This window comes from Emys orbicularis, chromosome 11, assembly GCF_028017835.1.
Source record: "Emys orbicularis isolate rEmyOrb1 chromosome 11, rEmyOrb1.hap1, whole genome shotgun sequence".
NCBI lineage: Eukaryota > Metazoa > Chordata > Testudines > Emydidae > Emys > Emys orbicularis.
The window spans coordinates 73,500,521-73,528,139 of NC_088693.1; the positions used below are offsets into that span (position 1 = coordinate 73,500,521).

General features: G+C 42.1%; 1 protein-coding gene across 1 annotated transcript in view; it reads left to right on the top strand.

Annotated features, from left to right (window-relative positions):
- Nucleotides 1–27,619, top strand: part of HDAC4 (histone deacetylase 4) — a 453,690-nt gene that overhangs the window by 269,108 nt on the left and 156,963 nt on the right. The window contains exons 5-6 of the mRNA XM_065412876.1: nt 4,456–4,606; nt 16,325–16,445. Of these exons, the coding sequence (XP_065268948.1) occupies nt 4,456–4,606; nt 16,325–16,445 (272 nt within the window). The remainder of the gene's footprint in view (nt 1–4,455; nt 4,607–16,324; nt 16,446–27,619) is intronic.

Sequence of the window (27,619 nt, forward strand, 5' to 3'; positions counted from 1 at the left end):
CCCCTTATTCAGATGTTCCCTGCTGCACTCTTACTAATACAGTATCCATATTTTTCACAGTACACTCTTCAAATTACGATATGTTCTGGAATTAGTCCTAAGGTAGGGGCTTGCCCTTGCCGTATAATTTTATTTTTTGCAAATATTTTATTTTTCTTACTTTGCAAGAAAAACATACTTTTAAACGAACTGTGCAATTAACATATGAGCATTGCAGAATTGCAATTGGTAGACTTGCCTGCAACAGAGTTTGGCGATAGTGTCTCCTACTGTTTTATAAAGGTATGAGAGAGAGTTCTTACTAGGATAACTAACAAGCCTTAACAAATCCACCTAAATATTTATTCGCATATGTAGAATTATATTTCAAAAGTAGTTACTCTGGGCAATATATGCCTGCTTTCTGTGCTATCACACTGCCAGTAGGAAAAGAAGGAAGTCTCTATTTGCAGTGTAGGAAAAATCCCAATATAGACACAGCAGAAAAGTGGGTTCTGCATTTGTCATTATTGCCAGAGTCTACAGGAGACCTCATTTCACTTTGTCCTAACAACATGATCTAGAATGCTGTGTCTTCTCTTCAATAAGACAGGCTTTTTTTCATTTCTTTTCTCTGAAAAGATTCATAATCTATAGCGAGTATACTCGAGGGTTGGAACTCCAGCAGAAACAATACATCTTTAATGAAATTTTTAGAAGAAATCCGGTACAAATCTGTCTTCACTTCTTTTCTTCTTCATTTACATTTCACTACAGATGTTAATGAAAAAACAATTCCTTCTAAAACATCAGTGTATGTAAGCCATTCCAGGAAGCATAACATAAGCCCAGCAGACTGCAGGTGGGGGAAAAAAAGGCTCCTGATTTCATTAAAAAAAAAAAAAAAACCAAAACCTTTTTAAACAAATTGTGCAAAAGTTATTTTTCATTTTCATACTTTCTGGGCCTAGGTTATAGCCACCGTGTGGTGGACTTCTTGTAAGTCTGTAATGATATTTTTTTCTCCCAACAGAAAAGTGTTAGTGGATGCTGCTACTTAATTAAAAAACAAAAAACAGGCATCTGGAGGTTTTATTTTTGTATGTGGTTAAATCCTGAATTGCTCTCAGTTGTTCAAGTGGGTTGAACTAGAACATTATGAATAGACCACGGTATTTGCAATGAATGTAATTGTAAGCAGTTCTGCATTATTTAGTACTTAATATGCTTAAAATTTTAGCAAAAAATGATAGAGGAATGTTTAAAACTCTGAGTAGTTAGCCAGTTAGATTGCAGCATATGCAGGCATTACTCCTTTCTTTCCACATTCTTGTATAGAATTTTATAATAACTTTATTTATAATGTGCCCCTTACAGAAGTGCATTGTGCTGAAAATCTTAATGGCACCACTTAAAAAAACCAAAAGATAGCTATCGAAAACTTTAACAAATAAAAACAGATGGCAAAAAAAAAGGGGGGAGGAAAAAAGCAATAAATGCAGGGCCACAGTAGCAAAAACATATTTTATAAATAAGCAAAACATCTTTGGATTTTAAAAAGGTATAAGATACTTTCCAAATCTGGAGAGAGATGAAGTGAGATTTTTTTTCTTGAGGGGGAGGCAAGTTAGAAATCCATACCTTAGCAGCTACCACAGCTCTGGCCCAATCCCCTCCCAGTTAAGACAGGGTGGTGGGAAGTTTTGACAGTGGGTGGTATCTGAGCACAGATACCCATTAAGTCAAGGCTGAAGGAAGAAATCTCAACTATCGCCAGGGTCTACTAAGGGTTTTAAAAGTCAACAGTGCCAATTTAAAATCAATCTGCTAGTTTATAAGCTGCCAAGGTAAAGAATGCAAGGCGGGCGTAATGTGATTATGGTAACTCAAGCCAGTGAGCGAACGTGTTCCTGTACTCTGAGTAATCTGCGGCATAATAATATACGTAACTGAACTATGCAGAACATTCCATCTTGACACACAGGATGCAAATGAAATCTGGAAGCATTGTAGGAGTGATGATAACCCATATATTTAGGTGGAGCTTCTTTTTTAAAGAGCTCTAATATCTCCAGGATTTACGGTGGGAACTTGAAATTTGGCAGGAGACTAGTACTGTTATGAGGAAGGTGCCTTTTTGTGGCCCCATGGAAAACCATTCTCATGTGGCCAAGTTATTTGCTACTAAAAATTGTCATTTCTCATCTGTTTTTTTGCTCAGTGCAGCTGGCTCCTGGCTTGCCATTACAACACTGAACATTATGTTAGCACTGTGCATTCACCCACCCAGGTGCGCTAGCAGACAAAATGGATTCTCATCCTACTGCTGACCCACCCATGTCCCATGAAAATACCATTTGGCCTAGGAGATGGTGCACTGGGCTGGGACTTTGTATGTGATGGTGGGCAAATCATTTAAATCAAAACTTTCACAAATGGTCACTAATTGTGTGTTCCTCATCTTCTAGTTGTCCAAATTTAAACACCTGATTTTCAGAAGTGTTAAGCATTCACAGTGAGAAATGAAATTAGTGGGAGCTGTGGATGTCAGACCCTCTGGGAGTAATGTTGTGTGGTATGGAATGCAGGGATTCAGGAGGCCCTCCGTGCTAATGCTGGCTTTGCTATCGGATATGTCTACACAGCTAAAACAACCTCTGCGGTTGGCCAGTGCCAGCCAGCTCTGGCTTGCACTGCAGAGCTTTCAATGCGGTATAGACTTCCAGGCTCAGGCTGCTGCCCAACTCACTGGGTTGCATGGCAAAACCTGGACAGGGCTAAACTGTGTGCTCTGAACATTTCTCTGGAACTGGTTGCAAATGCAGGGACTAGGGGATTGTTTGGCAAGTTGTTTGTGTTAGAGGAGCCCATCAGCAGAAGGCATGAGAAGCAGTTGTGAGCAGAGAGACAGAGCTCCTTGGGCATAGACCTGACTGGAAGGGCAGACTTGGAAACCGAGAGTAAGAAGCTGCCTGCTCTTGTTTGTTTCTACTGTGCAGGGAAAACAGTGTACAGTCTTTGTAACTAAACAGGAGTGCACCAAACAATACACCTGACTCATCTCATCTCTCTCCTCATTGAAACAGCCTGGCAAGACCCTGGATATTGGCTAACCACTTGAGTCAAAGGGTGGGGTAACGTCCTCCCTCACAGGGGAGTTGTGAGGATTAATTACGTAACATCTGTACAGTATTTTGAACATGTGAAGGGCTATTTAAAAACACTAAAAAAAACTCAGGTCTTAGTGTCTCAAGATGGACACCCAAAATTAGTGGAGATTTTTGCAGATTTTGGCCTTCATCTCCCTGAATCTCAGTTCTTCTTTTGTCAAAACTCTATCTACCTCTGAGGGGTGTGGCCAGGATGAGTTTGAATTCATTGGGCTCAGACAATTTTTATTCTGGCACTTTACTAATTTGTGAGGGTTTCATTTTGTAACCTCAAAAACATTTTCTTAATATAGTCGTGGGTTTTTGGTTGTAATAATTTTCTTATAAAGCATTTCAATTGATCAAGAATATTTACAAATGCACGTTAGTTTAAAATACACAATAGCTAGACAGTACTCAGGCCCAGTCTAAACTAGGCAATTTTTTCACCAGTGCAATTACATTGATGTTGGTTACCCTTGTGCAAGCCTGTAATGTAGATGTGCACACCCATAATGCAGATGTGCTGCACCAGCACAAAACTGGGCTTTCATCAGTGCATGTTACTTCAGTATGCACTGATGTAAGCTAAACTTTGTACCAGTAGTGGTTTGTTGGTTTGATTTACCTAAACATACATAGGGCCTCAGTTAAGAAATGTTTATTCATGTATCCTTAGGGCATGATTCCAAAGGGAATTCTTTCAAAATGATTGTGACAACCTGACACAAGTGAGAACCTGCTGCAGTGCCTGAAATTGACCAGTCTGTGAGCACAGTTGTTTTAGCCTCGTGTGGATGGTGGTGCAGATGCATGCCCCACCATTGGGAGATCCAGGAGCTTTTGAGACTGGCTTAGACAAAAATACCTTTCTGGACCTCTGGTGGCTCTGATCGTTGTCTGTCCTTCCATGTAGAACCAACTGTGGATTGAGGAGCATAGCCCCACCCCTTTTGGAGACGTTAGTGCTATTTAAACAATAGGTCCAGTGCTCACTATGTACAGGGGCTCTGATTGTAACCAGCTCCTGCACAGGGCCACAAAGGGTAAGCCAGAGTCGTCTTGTACCACATCCCCGAAGAGGTTAGCCATAACATAGCACATGTGCTCTCTCTTAAATTTGGAATGAGGATGAGTGGAGTGACATGCCCATCCTAATGCAGGAATCATTTGCACAAGGAGAAATGCTCTTTCATTGTTTTGTTAAATGTATTCAAACACATCAGCGTCCAGTTATAACAGTTCCTGTTTGGCGCATTGTGGTATGAAGGCTTTGGGTGGTCAGACTACGTGCATTCACTTCTTTTTTCCTTTCATGTCTCAACAGCAGCAACAGGAAATGCTAGCAATGAAACATCAGCAGGAGCTCTTGGAGCACCAGAGAAAGTTGGAGCAACATCGACAGGAACAAGAGCTGGAGAAGCAGCATAGAGAACAGAAACTACAACAGCTAAAAAACAAAGAGAAAGGAAAAGAAAGTAAGTAACAGCAAGATAGTTTATTTCAGTGATGGAGTTTACAGTAGGTGAATAGAAGCCATGGGCACTGGTAACTCTGTTTTACGCTGTGGTTGTACAAAGGTAGTTTACAATGCTTATGAAACATCCGTGGTTCTCTGCATACGGAGACTTGTTGCATGAAATTCTCATGTTAACTGTGAGAAGGGATTGAGGATAAAGAAAAGATGAAACTGTATCTGAGCTCTCAATTTTGTTTTTTATATACGTAAAATAAAGTATCTTAATTCTGAAAGTATTTCTTTATACCTTACAAAGTATGGTTTGCTCTTGTGTATGTGATAGTACCCAAGGAAAAGTGTGCAACAAGATGCAATAAAATTATCATCATATAAGAATGGCCATAGTGGGTCAGATCTACGATCCGTCTAGCCCAGTATCCTGTCTTCTGACAGAGGGAATGAAGAGAACAGGGAAATTGAGTGATCCATCCCCTGTTGTCCAGTCCGAGCTTCTGGCAGTCAGATGTTTAGGGACATACATAGCATGGGGTTGCATCTCTGACCAGGTTGGCTAATAGCCATTGATGGACCTATTTTCCATCTGATGCTCTCCTGATTCTTTTTTGAACCCAATTACACTTTCAGCCTTCACGTCTCCTGGCAATGATTTCCACAGGTTAACTGAGTGTTCTGTGAAGTACTTCCTTTTGTTTGTTTTAAATCTGTTGCCTATTAATTTCATTGGGTGACTCCTGCTTCTTGTCTTATGTGAAGGAGAAAATACTCAAGTTCTCCACATTTTTCATGATTTTATAGACCTGTATCACATCTCCTCTTAGTCAATGTCTTTTCCAAGCTGAACAGTCCCAGTTTTTTTATTCTCTCCTAATATGTAAGCTGTTCCATACCACTAATAATTTTTGTTGCTCTTCTCTGTACTTTTTCCAATTCTGATATATCTTTTTTGAGACAGTGGGACCAGAACTGCATAAGGTATTCAAGGTATGGATGTACCATGGCTTTATATAGTGGCATTATGATATTTTCTGTCTTATCTACCCTTTACTAATGGTTCCTACATTCTGTTAGCTTTTTTTGACTGCCACTGCAGACTGAGTGGATGGTTTCAGAGAAATATCCACAATGACTCCATGGTCTCTTTCTTGAGTGGTAACAGCTCATTTAGCCCCATCCTTTTGTAGGTGTAGTTGGGATTGTTTTCAAGTGTGCATTACTTTGTATTTTGCATTAGGACCACACAAATCCCCCATCAGACATTTCAGTTGCTCATTCTGATCCTTATTGCACATGAATTTGAAGCATGTGAGAGGTGTTGAGTTAGCAGCATTGAAGGTTGAACTCCACTAACCCCAGAACATGGATCTCACAAGCAACAGCACTGCAAGCTCCCCTCCCAATGTGTCTCGGTCGTGCCCTGGGAAGACCACCTCATAGACTCATAGACTTTAAGGTCAGAAGGGACCATTGTGGTCATCTAGTCTGACCTCCCGCATGATGCAGGCCACAAAAGCTGACCCACCCACTTTCCCTTAACTCAGCTGTTGAAGTCTCCAGATCGTGATTTAAAGACTTCAAGTCGCAGAGAATCCTCCAGCTTGCGACCCCTGCCCTATGCTGCGGAGGAAGGCGAAAAACCTCCAGGGCCTCTGCCAATCTACCCTGGAGGAAAATTCCTTCCCGACCCCAAATATGGCGATCAGTAGAACCCCGAGCATACAGGCAAGAATCTCCAGCCGGACCCTCATTTTACCAGCGATGGCACGTTATTGCCTAATTGACTAAAATCGCGTTATCCCATCAAACCATTCCCTCCATGAACTTATCTAGCCTAATCTTGAAGCCAGGGAGGTCTTTCGCCCCCACCGTTTCCCTCGGAAGGCTGTTCCAAAATTTCACCCCTCTGACGGTTAGAAACCTTCGTCTAATTTCAAGCCTAAACTTCCCCACGGCCAGTTTATATCCATTCGTTCTCGTGTCCACATTAGTACTGAGCTGAAATAATTCCTCTCCCTCCCTGGTATTTATCCCTCTGATATATTTAAAGAGAGCAATCATATCCCCCCTCAGCCTTCTTTTGGTTAGGCTAAACAAACCGAGCTCCTCGAGTCTCCTTTCATAGGAAAGGTTTTCCATTCCTCGGATCATCCTAGTGGCCCTTCTTTGTACCCGTTCCAGTTTGAGTTCGTCCTTTTTAAGCACCTCTAGTGCTTAAAGCAGGGGCGGGCACATTTTTTTGCCTGAGGGCTGCATCGGGTTTTGTAAATTGTATGGAGGGCCTGTTAGGGGAGGGGGTTGTGGCTCGGCCCCCACCTCCTATCTGCCCCCCCCCCCGGGACCCCTGCCCCATCCACACACCCCTGTCCCCTGACCGCCCCCAGACCCTTGCTGCCCCATCCAACCCCTCCTCTCATTCCTGATGCCCCCCCCCCCAGGACCCCTGCCCCATCCAACCATCCCTTCTCCCTGTCCCCTGACTGCCCCCGAAACCCCTGCCCCTGACTGCCCCCTGCTGCCCCATCCAACCCCCCTCTCCTTCCTGACTGCCCCCCGGGACCCCTGCCCCATTCAACCCCCTGTTCCCCCCCGACCACCATCCACACCCCCGTCCCCTGACCACCACCCCGAACTCCCCTGCCCTCTATCCAACCCCCACTGCTCCCTGCCCCCTTACCGCACTGCCTGGAGCACTGGTGGCTGGCGGCGCTATAGCTGCACCGCCTGGCTGGAGCTGGGCCACGCTGCTGCCGCCACCAGGCAGCTCAGAGCACCGGGTGAGGCCGGGCTCTGCAGCTGTGCTGCCCCAGGAGCTCACAGCCCTGCCGCCCCAGAGCATTGCGCCGATGGCGGAGCGAGCAAGCTGAGGCTACGGGGGGGGGAGGGACAGCAGGGGAGGGGCCGGGGACTAACCTCCTGGGCCAAGAGCTCGAGGGCTGGGCAGGATGGTCCCACGGGCCGGATGTGGCCCGCGGGCCATAGTTTGCCCACTCCTGGCTTAAAGGGTACTTGAGGTACTCCATTCAGTCAGCGGCTTCTCTGAGACAACCAACAGAGGTGCTGTTTGTAGACGACGTTTTCACAGTGTCAGGGCTGGCTCTGGCTTTTTTGCCGCCCCAGGCAAAAAAGCCTCCCTCCGCCCCCCGGCGGGGAGCGCAGCAGGGGAGGGCGCCGAGCCCGGCCGCCGCCCCGCTCTCCCCGACCGGCCGGAGCGCCGGGGAGGGGGGAGGGCGGCGAGCCCACCGCGGCCCCGCTCTCCCCGACCGGCCGGAGCGCCGGGGAGGGGGGAGGGCGGCGAGCCCACCGCGGCCCCGCTCTCCCCGACCGGCCGGAGCGCCGGGAGGAGGGCGGCGAGCCCACCGTGGGCCCCGCTCTCCCCGACCGGCCGGAGCGCCGGGAGGAGGGCGGCGAGCCCACCGTGGGCCCCGCTCTCCCCGACCGGCCGGAGCGCCGGGAGGAGGGCGGCGAGCCCGCCGTGGGCCCCGCTCTCCCCGACCGGCCGGAGCGCCGGGAGGAGGGCGGCGAGCCCGCCGCGGCTCCGCTCTCCCCGGCGGCCGGAGCGCCGGGAGGAGGGCGGAGAGCCCGGCCGGGGCCCCGCTCTCCCCGGCCAGCCGGAGTGCCGCGGGGAGAGCGGCGAGCCCAGTTGCGGCCCCGCTCTCGGGCCTGAGCGCCGCCCCCCTCCAGGTGCCGCCCCAAGCACATGCCTGGTAGTCTGGTGCCTGGAGCCGGCCCTGCACAGTGTGAACGTTTGTCCACTAGAAGCATCACTGACTCACCAACTCATTCCTTATAGGCTACTGACGAGCTTGCAAGTAACTGTCAGGACAGCCTGTTACAGATTTGAACTAGTGACTATGCAAGGAGTCCAATTACCAACCCTCCTGAGGCTGCCATTTCCCACCTCCTTACCTGATTGGAAAAACATTGAACAAAGTAGTATGCTTTCTTGGTGGCCAGAGCTAGACAATAATTTGGAGAGTCTTGCAGTTGCTGTGAAGTGCTGTTTTCTGCATGACGGAATTACAAAGGACATAACAAAAAAGTGAACCCTTATAGAGATACCAATATACTCTTACAAAAAAAAAAAAAAAGAGAGAGAAAGAAAAATAAGTTGCATGTGATAGTTCAGAAAACCCTTTAGAAAAGTTTCCCATTCTCTTCTAAATTCTCTAGGGATTTTCCATCAGGAAAGTGAGACCAGGAAAGGAAGTGAGAGGTGGAAGAGGCAGAGTGAGTGGATAGGGGATACTAATGGGGGATCAGATAAGATATGTGAGATGGACATGAAAGGGCTTTTCCAGAAACAAAATGCCTTTCAGGATCTACCAGGACTGGGAGATTAGGAAAAAAGCAGACAAAACTTAGAGTCTGATTTCCCCCACCCCAAACCCCCTCATTACAAGGGTAGGCACTACATCTAATCCCCATTCAAAGTGAAGGAGGCTATAGATTTGGTAAATGCCTCAATAAAACACTTTTTTGTGTAAGGTCAGAGCTATTTTAGATGAGCTGGTGTGACTGAAGCAAAAGAGTCAGAATTTAACAGTAAGTAATTGGGTAGTTTGGTGCTGCTGATGAGTGAGTGAAGATGATTTTCCATGTAGGATCAATCCTGTGGCTTAACCACAAGGATGTGTGCAGTTGGCTGCCATGTGAGATGATACTTTCCCTTTTCTTATTTAGTTGTTTTATAGTATAAATCCTAAATAATGACAATAATCTTTTACCATGTGGAAACTAAATATTTCATCTTCGCTCCCCATTGTTGTTAACTCAGGTCAATTGATGATGATATATATGCTTTGTTCTGTCTGTTCTTCCTGTAAAATGTGTATTGTTTTATTTTTATTTAAAATATTTTTTAAAAAAATCAATAAAACAGACTGGCTACAAAACACTCAAAGGATCTTAAGAATATTTTTGAACGAAATTCAGATAAGTGCAGAAGAAAGACTAGAACCGTGGGATGTTATGTTGTAATCATGGAAGCAGTCTTCCTCTTTATTTTTAAATACTTTTATTTAGAAGGCGGTATAGTGTTTGTATAATCAGTGCAGCTAAACATTTTAGAACACTTAAAATATTTTTCTTACATCCTAACATTTTGCTAAACTTAATTCAGCTACAGTGGTCCTGAGCTAGAAAATAAGGAGGAAATACTAGATACAAGAAAAGTCTACCCTCTCCCGTCCCTGAATATGAGACCAAATACATTGTGTAGTATTTTGTAAAAGACAACACAACATTCACTTAACGTAATAATGGCATCTACCTACTTTCTCATCTCGGGATACCAAAACTGCCGTATGTGACTTGAAATATGCTGTCATGATGCATTTGGACCAAAAGTATAACTTCCACAACAACAATACAAAAGGAAAATGTTTAGCAAACAGAGTAGAGCAAGTTAAATTTTCTTGACTTGTAAATTCTTACCATACAACAAGCAGTAGCATCAGCAGCAGAGAGCTGGACCTTGCCTGTCGTCATCCTACCTTCCCACCATTATCAATAGGACCTAGAACCAGTTCTAAGCACTGCGCCCAGCCAGATACACCTGGCCCCATAATCTGTTGCTAACCCAGGCCTTGCAGGCATGGAATTTCAAAGTCCATTGCTGCTGCAGAGGCCTTCACAGTCCTCCTCAGCACAAGTTGCCTTTGACACACTGCCTTTTCTTAGCCCTTCTGCTGTCACAGCTTGCAGTCCTTCCATCTCTAAACTGTGGCACTGTAGTTGTGAAGTATCAGGGGGTCGCCGTGTTAGTCTGTATCCACAAAAACAAGGAGTCTGATGGCACCTTAAAGACTAACAGATTTATTTGGGCAAAAGCTTTCTTGGGTAAAAAACCTCATGTCTGAAGAAGTGAGAAGAGTGAAGAAAGCTTATGCCCAAATAAATCTGTTAGTCTTTAAGGTGCCACCAGACTCCTTGTTGTTACTGTAGTTGTGGCAACCTAGTTAGTCTAAGCTATAATTAAGTATATTAATGAGCTGATTTGTCCTGTTAATTCCCTTTTAGCCTGCCCCTCTATCTGCTTGTCTGCCTTATTTGCACCATATCCGTATGATCTCTCCCATGATGCTGACTGCATTCACTCCTGCTTCAGCACCTCTGCACTTTTCCTGTCCTTATTTCCTATCTTTTCAGAGCTCTCGCCTCTCCTCTTCACCATTCCATCTCTACTCCCCCACACCTCTGGTCAGTTTCCCATGTGCAGTTTGTAATAAAACCATATTCCACCTCTGGATTCTCTTTCTGCCTCTGTGCCTGTGCCAACCTTGCTCCAACTCAGGCTCTGGTCCCATTTTTACCCTCTGCAGAACCTTTTCTTACCACAACTTCTATTCCCCAGTCTTTATAAACCAGTCTAATTCTTACATCCCCACTCCCTTCTTCCTTTCTCCCATTCCCTCTACAACAGGGGTTCTCAAACCGGGGGTTGCGAGATAATTACATGGGGGGGGGGATTGTGAGCTGTCAACCTCCACCCCAAACCCCGCTTGCCTCCAGCATTTATAATGGTGTTAAATATATTAAAAAGAGTGTTTAATTTATTAGGGGGGTCGCACTCAGAGGCTTGCGATGTGAAAGGGGTCATCAGTAAAAAAAAGTTTGAGACCCACTGCTCTACAATACCCTGTCCATCTCAAATGAAAACACCACCACTCATGGTCTCTTATCTTTTTTCCCTTTATTTCTTTGCATTCACTGAAACCTAGTTCCCCCCTTCTCACACTACTACTACATCATGTACAATGATTGCTCCTCCTCCTTCTACCTAGGAGGCCATGGTGATATCTGGGCTCCTACTCTCCAGCTCCTGCTGTCACCTGGTCTTCCCTTGTTTTGTTGGAGGACCTCTAGGAGGCCTCAGCTGTGGATTGTGAAGCTGTCTCTGCCTTTAATTGAAGGGTTAGAGGCTTTTAGTCTAACCAAGATGGAGTTTCTCCTAAGCATTTCTCAGGCATTTGAGTCAAATAGCTGTTAACAAAAACAGTTTTAGATGCTGTGTGGAAGGGCAAGTGATGGTTATATAGCATCTTTTAGGAAAAATGTGGGTAAATAAGACCTGAAGTTTTAACATAACAGAGATCGATTTAAGTGGAGAGAGAGGAGGGGAAGCGGACTAAAAAATGTTCAGGCCTTTTTATATCATAGAAGAACAAAAAAAAGGGGCACCTTTAATTTAAACTAATCATACAATAGAACCTTGCCAGTCCATACATGGCTAATTTTCACACACAATAAGAACCCTTTCTCCCAGCTTCTTAGTACAGATTAATAGCAGAGTTAATGTGTTAGGTGTCATATTCCCAAGGCTACTGCTTTTTTACAAAATACACTACACTTCACCGTTTACTGGAACATTCTGAAGTACTGTAGTACAAAGCACCTTTTTGGAAGTATTAGCCTTGCTTTTGTGTTCTTCACTAACCTGCTAATTTGCAAAGTTCTTCAGACACAATGTTCCCACCATCCCCCATATGCACACTAGTAAGATTTTGCTGTAACTAGCTTATACTTTTAGTTTCTTGTAGGCATTCTTGGATCTAGTACAATTACATAACCCCCTATTATTATTTATTACTATTAGGGTAGCATTTAATGGCCTCAGTAAAGGATTGAGGCCTCATTTTGCTAGGCAGTAGACAAACACAGAAAGACAGTCCCTGTCCCAAAAAGTTTACATAGTGATCCCCTAGTGAGGACTTCTGCACCAGTGTGGCATTTCATTGACTTCAGTGGAACCACAATGGGTTCTGCCCCAGTCACCTCGATACAGCGTTGGGACTAATGAAGATAAGTTCTATGAGTCAGGGACTGTCTTTTAGTTCTGTGACGGGTTGGATCACAGAAACCCCCTTGGGAGCTGCCACCTAATGTGCAAAGACTACCTCTGCTCCTGTTTTCCCTGCCAGCTCAGGACTCCAGCACCCTGTCTTGCTGAGCCAGCCACTCCTGTCCGGCTCCAACACAGGCCCAGGGTCTGAATCACTTGTCCCAAAGTTGCAAGTTTACCTGAAAACAGCTCACAGTAGTGTGCTTGTCTTTAGCACTCGGATGCCCAACTCCCAATGGGGTCTAAACCCAGATAAATCCGTTTTACCCTGCATAAAGCTTATGCAGGGCAAACTCATAAATTGTTCGCCCTCTATAACACGGATAGAGAGGTATGCACAGTTGTTTGCTCCCTCAGGTATTAATACATACTCTGAGTAAATTACTGAATAAAAAGTGATTTTATTAAATACAGACAGTAGGATTTAAGTGGTTCAAAGTAGTAACAGACAGAACCAAGTAAGTCACCAAGCAAAATAAAATAAAATGCGCAAATCTATGTCTAATCAAACTAAATACAGATGATTTCCTCACCAGTTCCAGAGCACTCCCTTTTACAGGCTAATCTCCTTTTAGCCTGGGTCCAGCAATCACTCACACCCCCTGTAGTCACTGTCCTTAGTTTCAGTCTCTTTCAGGTATCCTGGGGGGGTGGAGAGGCTCCTTCTTTAGCCAGCTGAAGACAAAATGGAGGGGTCTCCCACAGGTTTAAATAGACTCTCTCTTGTGGGTGGAGACCCCCCTCCTCCCTTCTATGCAAAGTCCAGCTCCAAGATGGAGTTTTGGAGTCACCTGGGCAAGTCACATGCCCCTGCATGACTCAGTCTTTACAGGCCGACGCCATTGTCCACATGGTATCTTGCATGTCTCCAGGAAGACTTCTCATGTGGATTGGAGCATTCCAAGATGCATTGTTCCCCAAGTATTTCCTGATCAGGTACTTAACCTGGCGAATTCCTTCCTAAAGATGCTGACCAAATGCCTCACAAAGCTTACTTAGAAATCAAGCAAGCCTACAGCCCATATTCTTAACCTCAAGTAGAAAATGATATATATGTACAAATAGGATGAATAGATATAGTAGACCATAACCTTTACGGAGATATGTTACATGGCACAGGCAGCACAAAACATATTTCAGTTATATCATACATACATTTATAAACACCCCCCCATAAAGCCTTATGGGGTACGCTGTCACAAGTTCCATTTGTATAGCACCTAGCATGATGGTATCCTGAGCCATGGCCAAGGGTCCTACGTGCTGTGATAATACCAAGAATAAATATAATAGACAATAAATAAGGGAATGTTGAGGCGATGTTAATGGACATGTCCTGTTAGCTATTTGCCTTTTTACTAATTTTAGTTTTAAAACTTGTCTATGTACTATGTTTTAGTTTGCCCCTTATCTTTGACATGCCATTATCTGCTGTAACTAGAGAACAGAAAATGTTTTAATTCACGTGAAAGTGACACTTGGACGTGTTAAATTGATACAGGGAGGATAATTAATCAGTTTTCACATCTGTGTATTCACCCATTTTCTGAAGTGTGGGATAGAAATCTGAATGGAACTGATGGATGTGCAGACTAATTTTGGATGCTTTCCTAGAGTAACAGAATGGTGGGAGTTCCAGTTCAAACCCTCTGGAGTCAGGCTCCAATTCTGCCAGAGGTAACACTGGAGAATGGTGGAGGGTGAAGTCAATTGCTAAAGCTAATGAAGCCAGGCTTATTTTTTGTCTGTCTCCCCAGAACTGGACAGAGAATGGAAGGCCTTTAGTTTTTGTTTCTCCTTTGACATGTATGTAGTGCCTTTCAGCTCACAATTAAAAAAAAAAAAAAAAAAAAAAAAAAAGAATTTCCAGTGGAGGTTTTGTAAACACTATGAGCTACAAATATTTGGCTTGATGCTCCTAAATACTGTCAGTTTTAACCAAAGCCACCGGAACCTAGCTACATTTGATTATTTTGAAGATGTTCGTGATTAAACATGAAAATTGTTTAAAGGTGTGTGGTCTTATTAGTCACTCTCTGGTCCTTCTCACCTTCTCCATCATTGTACTATATTACTTCCTACAAACCTCCCTCATTTTAACTACCTTTTTGGATCCCTGCCCAATCTACTTTATCTAGAAGTAACAAGAAATACTGTTTATCCCAAAAAATTGAATTTCTAAGGGTATGTCTACACCCAGCCGCTAGTTTGGCGGCTGGGGCTTGGTCTACACTTACCCCCCAATTCGAACTAAGGTACGCAACTTCAGCTACGTGAATAACGTAGCTGAAGTTCGAAGTACCTTAGTTCGAACTTACCTCGGTCCACACGCAGCAGGCAGGCTCCCCCGTCGACGCCGCGGTTCCCCCGTTGACGCCGCGGTACTCCTCTCGTCTAGCTGGAGTACCGCAGTCGACGGCGATCACGTCCTGGTTCGACTTATCGCGTCCAGACAAGACGCGATAAGTCGAACCCAGAACTTCGATTCCCAGCCGCCGAACTAGCGGCTGGGTGTAGACATACCCTGGGAATCGAAGTTCTGGGTTCGACTTATCGCGTCTTGTCTGGACGCGATAAGTCGAACCAGGAAGTGATCGCCGTCGACTGCGGTACTCCAGCTAGACGAGAGGAGTACCGCGGCGTCGTCGGGGGAACCGCGGCGTCGACGGGGGAGCCTGCCTGCTGCGTGTGGACCGAGGTAAGTTCGAACTAAGGTACTTCGAACTTCAGCTACGTTATTCACGTAGCTGAAGTTGCGTACCTTAGTTCGAATTGGGGGGTAAGTGTAGACCAAGCCTAAGATTCATGACTCCCTGTAAAATGTTGAGCAATGCTGCACCTTCAAACAGTGCTGAGCAAATAACTTTGAGGACTTTTTCTTCACGGACGAATGAAAAGTTTTCTTCAACCTATCTGGTGGCATCAAAATGCTAAGTATAATAAGCAAAAGCTGGTGCTCATATTGGCTGACTTTTCTACCCATGACTTGGCAGTGTATATTTCTGTCCAGTTGACTCTCTTGCATTCCAGATGTTATCCCTTTGGAAGATTGGCTTACACTGTGGTTTAGATGAGCCCCCATATACTACTTGCTATGATTACCAAAATGTCTGTGTGTTACTCCTTCAGAAACGCTCTCTGAGAATCGGTTCTGCCAACTGTAGGATAATTTTAATCATCATCATAGTAAAATAGACTGGTCTCTATTGTGGATAGATAATTATTAGAAATTACACAGTTGACATTTTAACTCTACGCTTTGAAATTTCAGATATTTTTTAAAATGCTAGATTTTCTATTTGAAGAAATGGATTGCAGACTTGTAACTGAATTGGAATATTGTGTAGGTCTTATTGTACACAGATACATTGAACAAAGAGATCCTTATTTGCAAGATTTCTCAAGACAAAGTCTACATATGAGATATTCATCTCATTCCCCTTGTGCTTGCAGATGTGACATTTTAAAAACTTGATTATGCACAAGACCCCTTATCCTAAATACCTTTGATTAAAAGAAAGCTGGAATACCTAGTACAAGTGCTTTATTCTACATGTATTTTTATGCAAGTACAAAAATCCTCTTCAGAAACCTTTTTTTGGGAAAATGAGAAATCTCTGATTATATCTCCCTTTTCAGACATAGATTGCAATTATGTACAAATCCAGATAGTAAAGAAGAGTTCTTCATTGGAGCCTCTTTGTCTTTTTTTCTTTTAAATAAGCCTTTACATTGATTGGAGAGCCAAAGATTTAGCTCTCAATCTTTTTAAATATTTTTTTTGTTGCTTTGTGAATGAAAGTTTCAAGTTTTAATTCACCGCTGCTTTCATCAAATGAAGTTGGTTAAATAACCTCTCTTTATTTTTGGATGTTTCAGGTGCAGTGGCAAGCACAGAAGTAAAAATGAAATTACAAGAGTTTGTCTTAAATAAAAAGAAAGCTTTGGCACACCGGAATCTCAACCATTGCATTTCCAATGATCCCCGCTTCTGGTATGGGTAAGTGGTACTGGGCTTATCATGATTCAGCCGGTGCCACCTTTGTTCACAATTGTTGGAGGGCTGAGGGAAAGGGGCTAATGCATTTAATGGGTGAACAGTATGTTACAAATAAAGGTGTTGCAAAATTAATTAGTTAAATTGTAACATAACTAGATTGAAATTTGTAATGGGTGTGAAAGGAATGATCTGATAGTCCATTAATTATATTCTTAATTTGCATGTGGATGAAGATCCTTTCCCTATAACAGTTCAATTCAAGCACTGTCATGTGTAATGATATACGGATGAGGTCTCTAATGTAAGGGTCTAGAATGATGTTTCCACTAGCAGAGGACTTTGATGTTCTTTTCTTTAATCTATGATCACTCAAAGTGGATTGTTCTGTGTAGTTCTACTTACAGATCAATCTCTACTAGGCATCTAAAATTCCTTAATTCAGCATATGATACTAGAAAATCAGGACTCTAGTATAACGGGAAGATTACTGTTGCATTTCACTGGATTGTCACTCAAGTTATTTTAAATGTATTTTAAAATGTTTAAAATTTACTCCTCACATTACACTCTGAAACTACAGGTATGTATCCAATCAAAAATTAAAGGATTTGGCCCTTAAAATTAACCGATTAAAAATACCAAATGCACCTTATTTACAACCCCAATCAGGCAAAAGCCTGAAGAAACTATGGCCTGAAAGTCAACTGAGTCTGGTGGTGGTGGACCAAATGTGGAAAAGAATTCTGGAGCTGAAGGCCATATACTGAAAATGCCTAACTGTTGGCCTCTGGGCATTCAAAACAGGCACTGTGAGCGAGGTTGTGCCGGCAGACCTCAACTGCCACAGTGGTACACACAAAAGAAAGAGGTTTCTCAAGGAGATACAACCCAGCCTGTATAGAGCAGTGATTGATATTTATTATTTTTATTTTTTATAAGGAAACAGACAATGAAAAGTACAAAATGGTAAATGACTTACAGCTTGTATTGGGAGGGCTGGAGGCATAGCTATTTTCTTCCCAGTATCCCATTCTTTGTATATGAAAGTATTTTCAGGACACTACTAACGAGAGAAGATGAAAATAAATGTGCTTTATTGTGGGGGTGTGGGCTGCTTGGATACACTCTTAAATAATATTTCCCATATGCTAGTGACCTGAACATTGTGCTCCCAATAGTTACTCAGCACCGCTTCTCTGAAAGGAGGAGGGGAAACCACTGCCGTGTGCTTTCCAGCCATCTGACCAGAGTTCACAGTAGAATGTAAAGAATAAATCACACAAGTACTTTTCAGTCAGCAGTACCACAGGCTGCTGGCATATCTGAAAGAATTAACTTGAACACCTGAATATTAGCCATTGCTGGGAGAAAATCCTTGATGGAGAAATTTAGAGGGGAAAAGAGGCATTAGTGATACCATAAATGTCAGGAAAAGGTTTCTTAAGCAATGGCCTAATCACCAGTTTTTCAAAAGATGCTCGCATTCTGCCTTCATTTCAGGAGGGATGTCAGTGAGTGAAACCAGTTAAAACTCTGAGATAGCTTTGTCCCTCCAGACACAGATGGATTTGGCTATTCCAGTCTGTTCATTCGTATCCAAAATGAAGATAATAAACTCACCACAGTGAGAAATATTAGACCCTGTTTCCGGGTGATGATAGCCAAACTTCAGTGTTCCCGCACCTGGAACATTTCCGCTGACTGAGACTTCCTAGACAATACTGCGAAGGAGGAGAAAACGCTAAAGATACCATTATCATTCATCCTCCCAGTTTGCGACAGAATGGAATTCACCTAGCTCAAACCTTTTTCACCCTGAGGTAGTAGTAACTTAGCAAGAAACATCACCTGATCCTATTTACTGGTTGCACACCAGTCTCTCAGAATAAACTTGTGTGTGTGCGTATACAGGCGAATGTCAGGAGTCAGGGCTGAAGGGGAAGCGTATGTGTGTGTGGAGGGGGACAAGTATGGGTGCAGGTGAGTGTAAACATCAGGAGTTGGAAAAAACTGGCCAATATGCTCTGGCTGCTTTGTGCTGCTCCAGAGTGGCATACAGCAGCTAGAGTGTACTGCTTAATCTGGCCTTAGAATGTGATATTTCTAAGGATTTTAATATATGTAATACCAATCTTAGTTTTAATAAATACACTTTTATCACAAAATTATATTCTTTTCAGTGTCTGTCTTAGTGATCGGAAATTTTAAAAACCCAGACATTTCCCAATAAAAACTACATTAAACTTGAGTTAAAGTTGAGTTCATATCAGAAATGTATCAGTAAAAACATTACAGGGATGTTGTAAGTATACCAGAAACAATTGTTATAAACTCAAGAATCTGACAGTTTAACCCTTAACTTAAAAGAAATCCAAACATATTGAAGAATGGAAATGCACAATTAAGGCACTTAAAAAAAAATCTTAACTCTACTCCATAGTGACATGATGGGGTGAGGGGAGAAAAAAATCGAATGTGTCTTTAAAAATTAGTTATGAGCTAATCATGATTGTATGGTTATTGCATGCTATCGGTATGGGCTTATCTGTATACTAAAGTCATGTGTGGGTGATTTATGTGGAGATTGCTAAATGAATAATCAGGGAAACTTTTTTTAATGAATCTGAATTTGAAACTGGAGGCAGTAATGGCCTGGTGTGCGCGTGTCTTCAGTCCTGACCGGAAATGTGCCTACCTATATACATTTGTCTGTGCCCATGCTGTTACTTTCTCCTTTTCTCTCACGTAAATTGATTTTCCAGTGTTCTCTTCAATTACATGAATCACTGAGACATTTTGGAATTATGCTAAGAACACTTGAGCACTGTGAACAGCAATATTCTCAGTTTCCTATTGGCTTAAAATGCCTTAATTTTATTATGGAAAAGTTGCATTAGGGCAGTTACAGAATCAAGAATAAAAAGTGAACATTTTAATTCCAAGAGCTTAGCTCACTTTGATCCTGTGACCTGAGTAAAGTTTGATGTATAACTTTGATATCCATCCATCCCATCCCATCTGTTACAAAAGTAAATTCTGTTATAAAAGTTATAAAATGTCTGAGAGGGAAGTCACTCCCTTTGTGTCTGTATATGTGTATACACGTGTGTGTGTGTGTGTGTGTGTGTGTGTTTGTGTGTGTGTGTGTGTGTGTGTGTGTATATATATATATATATATATAAATCAGCACCCTTAATTGATTTAAAGAGCAACATCTTAAATCTAGTCTAAAGTGTTACATCAAAGGGCCATGGTATTGCAGCATGTTAGTTAACAAGTGGTTTTGTCCTTTGATACAGCAAATGCTGACAACTCATTGAATTCTTCAAATCATTCTGAAGTACAAAACACAGATAGTCTGGTTAAATACATTGTGATGTTTTAAATTTCTGAAATTGCAAATCCTCTCTTTGATCCTCTTTGCCAGTCCAGATGTTGCCATCAGATACAGTACACACAAACATTGTGGTGATGTCATCCCATTACCTATGTATTTAAGGGGCTTGCCAACTCACAGAGTTCAGTTGCTGCTGTCTGCAACAAGTGGAGAGATCATACTTGATCCTGCTGACATAGGGTACTAAAGAGGGGGGTAGGGGAAGGGCTGGAGGCCCCTGAAATCCTTCTAGGATTGAGATCCCAAATTTTGTGGCTATCCCCATTTGTATCCTCCACAGAGTTACCAACAGTCTTCAGACTACCAGTTACTCCATCCAGCAGGCTGCCAGCTCAAGGGACTTGGCCTGTCTGAGTCCCACAGGGCCCCAGGGTGGCACCCCTGAGGTTGACACTGGGACACCCACACCAGACTACTCAGGCCATTGCCAGGTATCCTGCCCCTCGTGGGGATCATGAAGAGGAAATGGGGGGCAAGGCGACATCAGCCTGAGAGATCTCAACACCTAGGGCATCTGGGCAAGACAAGGCAGATGCCCCCTCCCATTGGGATCAGAATCTGTTTAATTTAGGACAGTTAAAGACAGTGAGTTATAAAATGTCAGACTGTAAATATATAGTATATGATTCAGTACATTCACAAGAGCAAGTAAACCAAAAATAATAATGCCCCCCACACACATACCCTTTTAATTAACCAGTAATTTTAAACCAGCCTTCCAGATCCTGGGATTCCAGAACTCCTCTCAGGTCTAATATCCAGTTATGTTCACGTGATAGGAAGATACTTAATCATTTACAAAATGGCTAAAGTGCACTCCTTTAACTTACTCCATCTATAAACTGCAAAAAAGTACCTTTATAGCTCTTTGATATGATATTGAATACTAGAGATGAGCATAAGGTCAGTCTTGTTAATCAGAATCAGTTTATAAATTCTGTTATAAATCCATGACAAGATTTAACTAATATGTGGTACAGTGATGATTTATCAGTTAGTAATGGGTGACTGGGACTACCTAAGGGGAAGATCATTTAATAGAGCTAGTCAAGAAAAGTTAAATATTTTCTGCATTCTTTTTTCAGTTGAAAAACATTTTTTGTCTTTGGAAAAAATGTTTCAAATGAAGAATTGATTAGCACTAGTGCTTAACAAGTAGCCAGTGTTTGTGTGATACATGTTGCTAAGTTGGTTCTTCTAGAGTTTAGTAAATAAGCCAACATTAAATGTATAGTTAAGCTTCATAGTGGAAGATCGGGGGAGGTCCCTGATGACTGGAAAAAGGCTAACGTAGTGCCCATCTTTAAAAAAGGGAAGAAGGAGGATCCAGGGAACTACAGGCCAGTCAGCCTCACCTCAGTCCCTGGAAAAATCATGGAGCAGGTCCTCAAGGAATCAATTCTGAAGCACTTAGAAGAGAGGAAAGTGATCAGGAATAGTCAGCATGGATTCACCAAGGGCAAGCCATGCCTGACTAACCTAATTGCCTTCTATGACGAGATAACTGGCTCTGTGGATGAGGGGAAAGCAGTGGACGTGTTATTCCTTGACTTTAGCAAAGCTTTTGATATGGTCTCCCACAGTATTCTTGCCGGCAAGTTAAAGAAGTATGGGCTGTAAGGTGGATAGAAAGCTGGCTAAATTGTTGGGCTCAATGGGTAGTGATCAATGGCTCCATGTCTAGTTGGCAGGCAGTATCAAGCCAGTATCAAGTGGAGTGCCCCAAGGGTCAGTCCTGGGGACTGTTTTGTTCAGTATCTTCATTAATGATCTGGAGGATGGCGTAGACTGCACTCTCAGCAAGTTTGCAGATGACACTAAACTGGGAGGAGTGGTAGATACGCTGGAGGGTAGGGATAAGATTCAAAGGGACCTAGACAAATTAGAGGATTGGGCCAAAAGAAATCTGATGAGGTTCAACAAGGACAAGTGCAGAGTTCTGCACTTAGGACGGAAGAATCCCATGCACTGCTACAGACTAGGGACCTAATGGCTGGGCAGCAGTTCTGCAGAAAAGGACCAGGAGTTATAGTGGACGAGAAGCTGAATATGAGTCAACAGTGTGCCCTTGTTGCCAAGAAGGCTAACGGCATTTTGGGCTCTATAAGTAGGGGCATTGCCAGCAGATTGAGGGACGTGATCATTCCCCTCTATTTGACGTTGATGAGGCCTGATCTGGAGTACTGTGTCCAGTTTTGGGCCCCACACTACAAGAAGGATGTGGAAAAATTGGAAAGAGTCCAGCGGAGGGCAACAAAAATGATTAGGGGTCTGGAGCACATGACTTATGAGGAGAGGCTGAGGGAACTGGGATTGTTTAGTCTGCAGAAGAGAAGAATGAGGGGGGATTTGATAGCTGCTTTCAACTACCTGAAAGGGGGTTCCAAAGAGGATGGATCTAGACTGTTCTCAGTGGTAGCAGATGACAGAACAAGGAGTAATGGTCTCAAGTTGCAGTGTGGGAGGTTTAGGTTGGATATTAGGAAAAACTTTTTCACTAGGAGGGTGGTGAAACACTGGAATGGGTTACCTAGGGAGGTGGTGGAATCTCCTTCCTTAGAGGTTTCTAAGGTCAGGCTTGACAAAGCCCTGGCTGGGATGATTTAGTTGGGGATTGGTCCTGCTTTGAGCAGGGGGTTGGACTAGATGACCTCCTGAGGTTCCTTCCAGCCCTGATATTCTATGATTGGTAGTTGTTTGTTATAAGTGGGACAGCAGTGTTACTCACTGTCTTTCTAGAAGAGGCTGGAAGCCAGTAGCAGCACTGATTATCCCCAGTAATTCCTCCTCTTAAAGGTAAATAATAGGGCTATCGAACGGTTACAAAAATTAATCGCAATTAATCACGAGATTAAAAAAATTGTGATTTAATCAGAGTTTTATTCACACTGTTAATAGAATACCATTTATTTAAATATTTTTGCATGTTTCTACATTTTCAAATATATTGATTTCAGTTACAACACAGAATACAAGGTTTACAGTGTTCACTTTATATTATTTTTTATTACAAATATTTGCAATGTAAAAAAGATAAACAAAAATAGTATTTTTCAATTCACCTCATACAAGTACTGTAGTGCAACCTCTTTATTGTGAAAGTGAAACTTACAATTTTTTTTTTGGTTACATAATTGCACTCAAAAACAAAACAATGTAAAACTTTAGAGTCTACTCAGTCCTACTTCTTGTTCAGCTAATTGCCAAGACAAACAAGTTTGTTTACATTTACGGGAGATAGTACTGCCCACTTCATATTTACAGTGTCACCTGAAGGCGAGGACAGGCATTTGCATGGCACTGTTGTAGCCAGCATTGCAAGGTATTTACGTGCCAGGTATGCTAAACATTCATATGCCCCTTCATGCTTCGATCACCATTCCAGAGGAGATGCTTCCATGCTGATAACGGGTTCAAGCAAATAACGATCCAAAGCAGTGCGAACGGATGCATGTTCATTTTCATCATCTGAGTCAGATGCCACCAACAGAAGATGGATTTTCTTTTTTTGTCGTTCAGGTTCTGTAGTTTCTAAATGAGAGTGTTGCTGTTTTAAGACTTGTGACAGCATATTATGCACCTCGTCTCTCTCAGATTTTGGAAGGCACTTCAGATTCTTAAACCTTGGGTCGAGTGCTGTAGCTACCCTAGAAATCTCATACCGGTACCTTCTTTGCATTTTGTCAGATTTGCAATGAAAGTTTTCTTAAATCGAATAACATATGCTCAGTCGTCATTCAAGATTGCCATAACACGCAATATATGGCAGAATGGGTGTACAATCACAGAGCAGGAGACATACAATTCTCCCCCAAGGAGGTCAGTCACAAATTTAATTAATGCATTATTTTTTTTAATGAGCGTCATGAGCATGGAAGTATTCTGTGTTGTAATTGAAATCAATATATTTGAAAATGTAAAAAAAATCAAAATATTCATAATACATTTAAATTGTTATTCTATTATTGTTTAACAGTGCGATTAAAATGGTGCTTAATCGCAATTAATTTTTAATAGTTAATTTGTTTTGAGTTAATCGCTTGAGTTAATTGCGATTAATTAACAGCCCTAGGAAATAAATGTTCATTCTTACTTGCAGGTCTTTTTTTTTAAAAGAGAGCCCTTTGCTTGTTGATGTCTCAGTCAGAAGGCTAGCTTTTCAGTTTCCATTCTTTCAGAAGGGAAGAGGAAGACCTTTTAAATTAACAAATTACTGGCACCTGTATGTATACAATCACATAGGCCACCAAGTCACTTATTTAGATACTTAGGTATAGGCATACTCTTGACATGAAGTAATCAGCAGTAACTATATGTAATACACAAAATTAATGCTAACAAAAGAAATATGACATCTGTTCTGTGAACAGTCAAGCCAATTAAAGGGTAACAGATTCCAGAATAGACACAAAATTGACACACCTCCAGACAATCACTTACTTCATTCTCTTTAAGGTTTATTGAGATCCAGAATTTTAATACAGAAGGCATTGCTCTGAAAAGCAAATCTGTAAAAATGGCATTATGGGATTTCATGTTTGTGTGTCAGTAACTTCAATATCAAATGTGTGCAGTTTACCGGGGGAGGGATAGCTCAGTGGTTTGAGCATTGGCCTGCTAAACTTAGGGTTGTGAGTTCAATCCTTGAGGGGGCCGTTTAGGGATCTGGGACAAAAATCTGTCTGGGAATTGGTCCTGCTTTGAGTAGGGGGTTGGACTAGATGACCTCCGGAGGTCCCTTCCAACCCTGGTGTTCTATGATTCTACAAGGGAAATAGTTTCCTTTGCTCTAGTTTCAAACTCCACCTAGGATATGAAAAACAAACTGGCTCCTCTTGCTTTTTTGCAATGTGTAATAAAGGTTGAATTCTGCTCCTAGTTGCATGCATACCACCACTTGTTTTCAGATTGTCATGAGTGAACCCTGTGGAACCCTGTTGCCTTCACAGGGATTTCAAATATGTTAGAATTTTGTTGATGCACATGAAGAAATTAACTCCAGCTCTCCCTGTCAACTTTGTGGCTCTGCAGGGCTAATGGGAATAAAAAGCTGTCACTATTTGTTATTTTGGTCACTAAAGTAAATGGATATGATTCTGAATACACACAGGCAAAACATCTGCTGATTGAGAAGGGGCCAATTTTATACAGTGGCTTTTCAGAGTACAGCTGTCCACTAAAGCAGGGTTAGGCAACCTATGGCACGCGTGCCGAAGGCGGCATACGAGCTGATTTTCAGTGGCACTCACACTGCCCGGGTCCTGGCCACCGGTCCGGGGCGCTCTGCATTTTAATTTAATTTTAAATGAAGCTTCTTAAACATTTTAAAAACCTTACTTTACATACAACAATAGTTTAGTTATATATTATAGACTTATAGAAAGAGACCTTCTAAAAACGTTAACATGTATTACCTGCACACGAAACCTTAAATTAGTGACTAAATGAAGACTCTGCACACCACTTCTGAAAGGTTGCCAACCCCTGTAAAGGATCTATTAAATGAAGGAGAGAAGCTATCAGTTCTTCAAAGATGTAACTCTCAATAATATTACTTATTCTAGAGGTTCTTATGGAATACATATTTAGACTGAATTTACATGCAACAAATGCTTTCATGCCATTTTGTAAACGGTTTTACATTCATATTTCACATTCATTCTTAACTATTTAAAAGTCCTTTCCATACTATAATTGTCAGCTTGTGGTAATGAAGCGTAACACAGCTACTTTCAAAATTTGTCATGATATTGTTGTCCACTGTATAAAACTAATTTGACAGTCATAATTCTGTAGGGCTGTAAACATGCTATAATGTTGGTTCGACTGGTTTCGTTGTAACAGGGACAGGGCACTGTAGGGTTAGTGGCAGAACTGTTAAGTTTTCTGAGGGAGTTCTCAATCACCTATCTTGTTGAAATTGAGTTGTGAGAGTGGCTGCTTCCCAAAAAAGGCAGAAAACATGGAAGTTTACTATGAATGCATCTATGTGTAAGTTAATAAGTGAGTCTCTGGGTAGATGTACTTATGGCATTGATTGAGATTAATCAAATGTACACAGGTGCATACATTCTGTGTATGCATGAGATTCCATCACAGATACATGAACTGAATATACATTCAAACATACGTGCCATGTACGTATCGTACATAAAGTTACTGTGCAAACCTGTGGGAAGGATCACAACAGTTCAAATAATGCATGTATGTATTTGGAGACATGCATGATCAGAAATGCTCATGAATTTACTTCACTGTGCAAATTTAGATGTTTCAAGGTGTGATCAGTTACCAGACTTCTGAAATTCTTTTAAGAGTGTGGATGTATATATTCCGTAGTGCCATACAACTGGCATAGGGCTGTCACATCTTAGATCCCAGTCCTACGAACAGTTATGGTATATAAATGTTTGGAGTATTCAGGACTTCCTTTGTTCTGTGATTGAGAAATCCAAAGCACATCTAAACTCATTTTTGAAGTTAGTGTACATTCTCTAATAAAGTGGTGAAAACAGTTTAACCTGACATAGAATATCAGGGTTGGAAGGGACCTCAGGAGGTCATGTAGTCCAACCCCCTGCTCAAAGCAGGACCAATCCCCAACTAAATCCTCAGATGGCACCCTCAAGGATTGAACTGACAACTCTGGGTTTAGCAGGCCCATGCTCAAACCACTGAGCTATCCCCCCCCCCCCCCCGTATGTATGTTTGTTTATTTTAAGCCACAATAAGATAAACTGTTTCTTGTATGGACAAGAGCAAAGAGTGGTTTTCTACATAGTGTGACCTGGTGGATTGAGGCTTCTTGGTAGTAAACTTCACTTTGGGGCATCTGGACTTCTTGTTTGTGAAATATATTTCTGTGCAAATTGTTTGACAACTGCATTGCTTAACCTATGAATTGCTAGAAGGATTATTTTGTTAAATTCTCCAGACTATTAATACTGAAAATCTGGAGATTTCCAAAATTGTATCCTGGTCAGGCTGCAAAATCCACCTATAAATTTCACACAAATCAATTGGCAAATATGATACACATCAGATTCATCCAGCATACATGCAGAAGGCTTTTAATTAATTGAATATCTTTAGTGAATTTGGCATAATTTACATCCAGCAGCCTTCTAAAACAAAAAACGAAACCAACAAAATAAAACAACAAAAAACCAAAACTGTAAATTACCAGTTTTCAGGATTCATTCTGAAAGATATTGAGCAATTTGGCTTCAACCTTGCAAAATACTTAAGTACTTTTCTCGATCGGGACCTAAGTATGTGCTTAAAGCAATCTCGAGGACACCACCTATCCAGCACTGCTGCTGTTAGTAAAGTCTACAGATGGTGGCTAATGTTTTTCTTCTAATTTTACTGTCATATTTATTCTCCAGTTCGGGTTCCAGTTCAACAAAAAACCATCAGTGGGAGAAGTGATAACTAACTCAGGCTTTGAGCAGAGTGCTTAAGCATGTTCTTAACTTTAAGAATCTGAGTAGTCCCACGAAGTAAGACCCCAATTCAGCACAGTACTTAAGCAAATGCTTAAAGTTGCACACCTGGTTAAAAATCTTGCTGAATTTAGGCTTTATTTTCTGGGACTATTCCCATGCTTAACGTTTTGCATGTGCTTAGTTGCCTTGCAATATCAGTGCCTGAGTTCTTAAATTTTCTCTTCAGTGTAGTTTCAGATGGGTGTCTAGGAAAAAGGAAACTGGAACGAAGCAAAAAGACATTACAATATAAATAAGAAAAAGGACCGAGATTCTTCTTCGACTAGTGT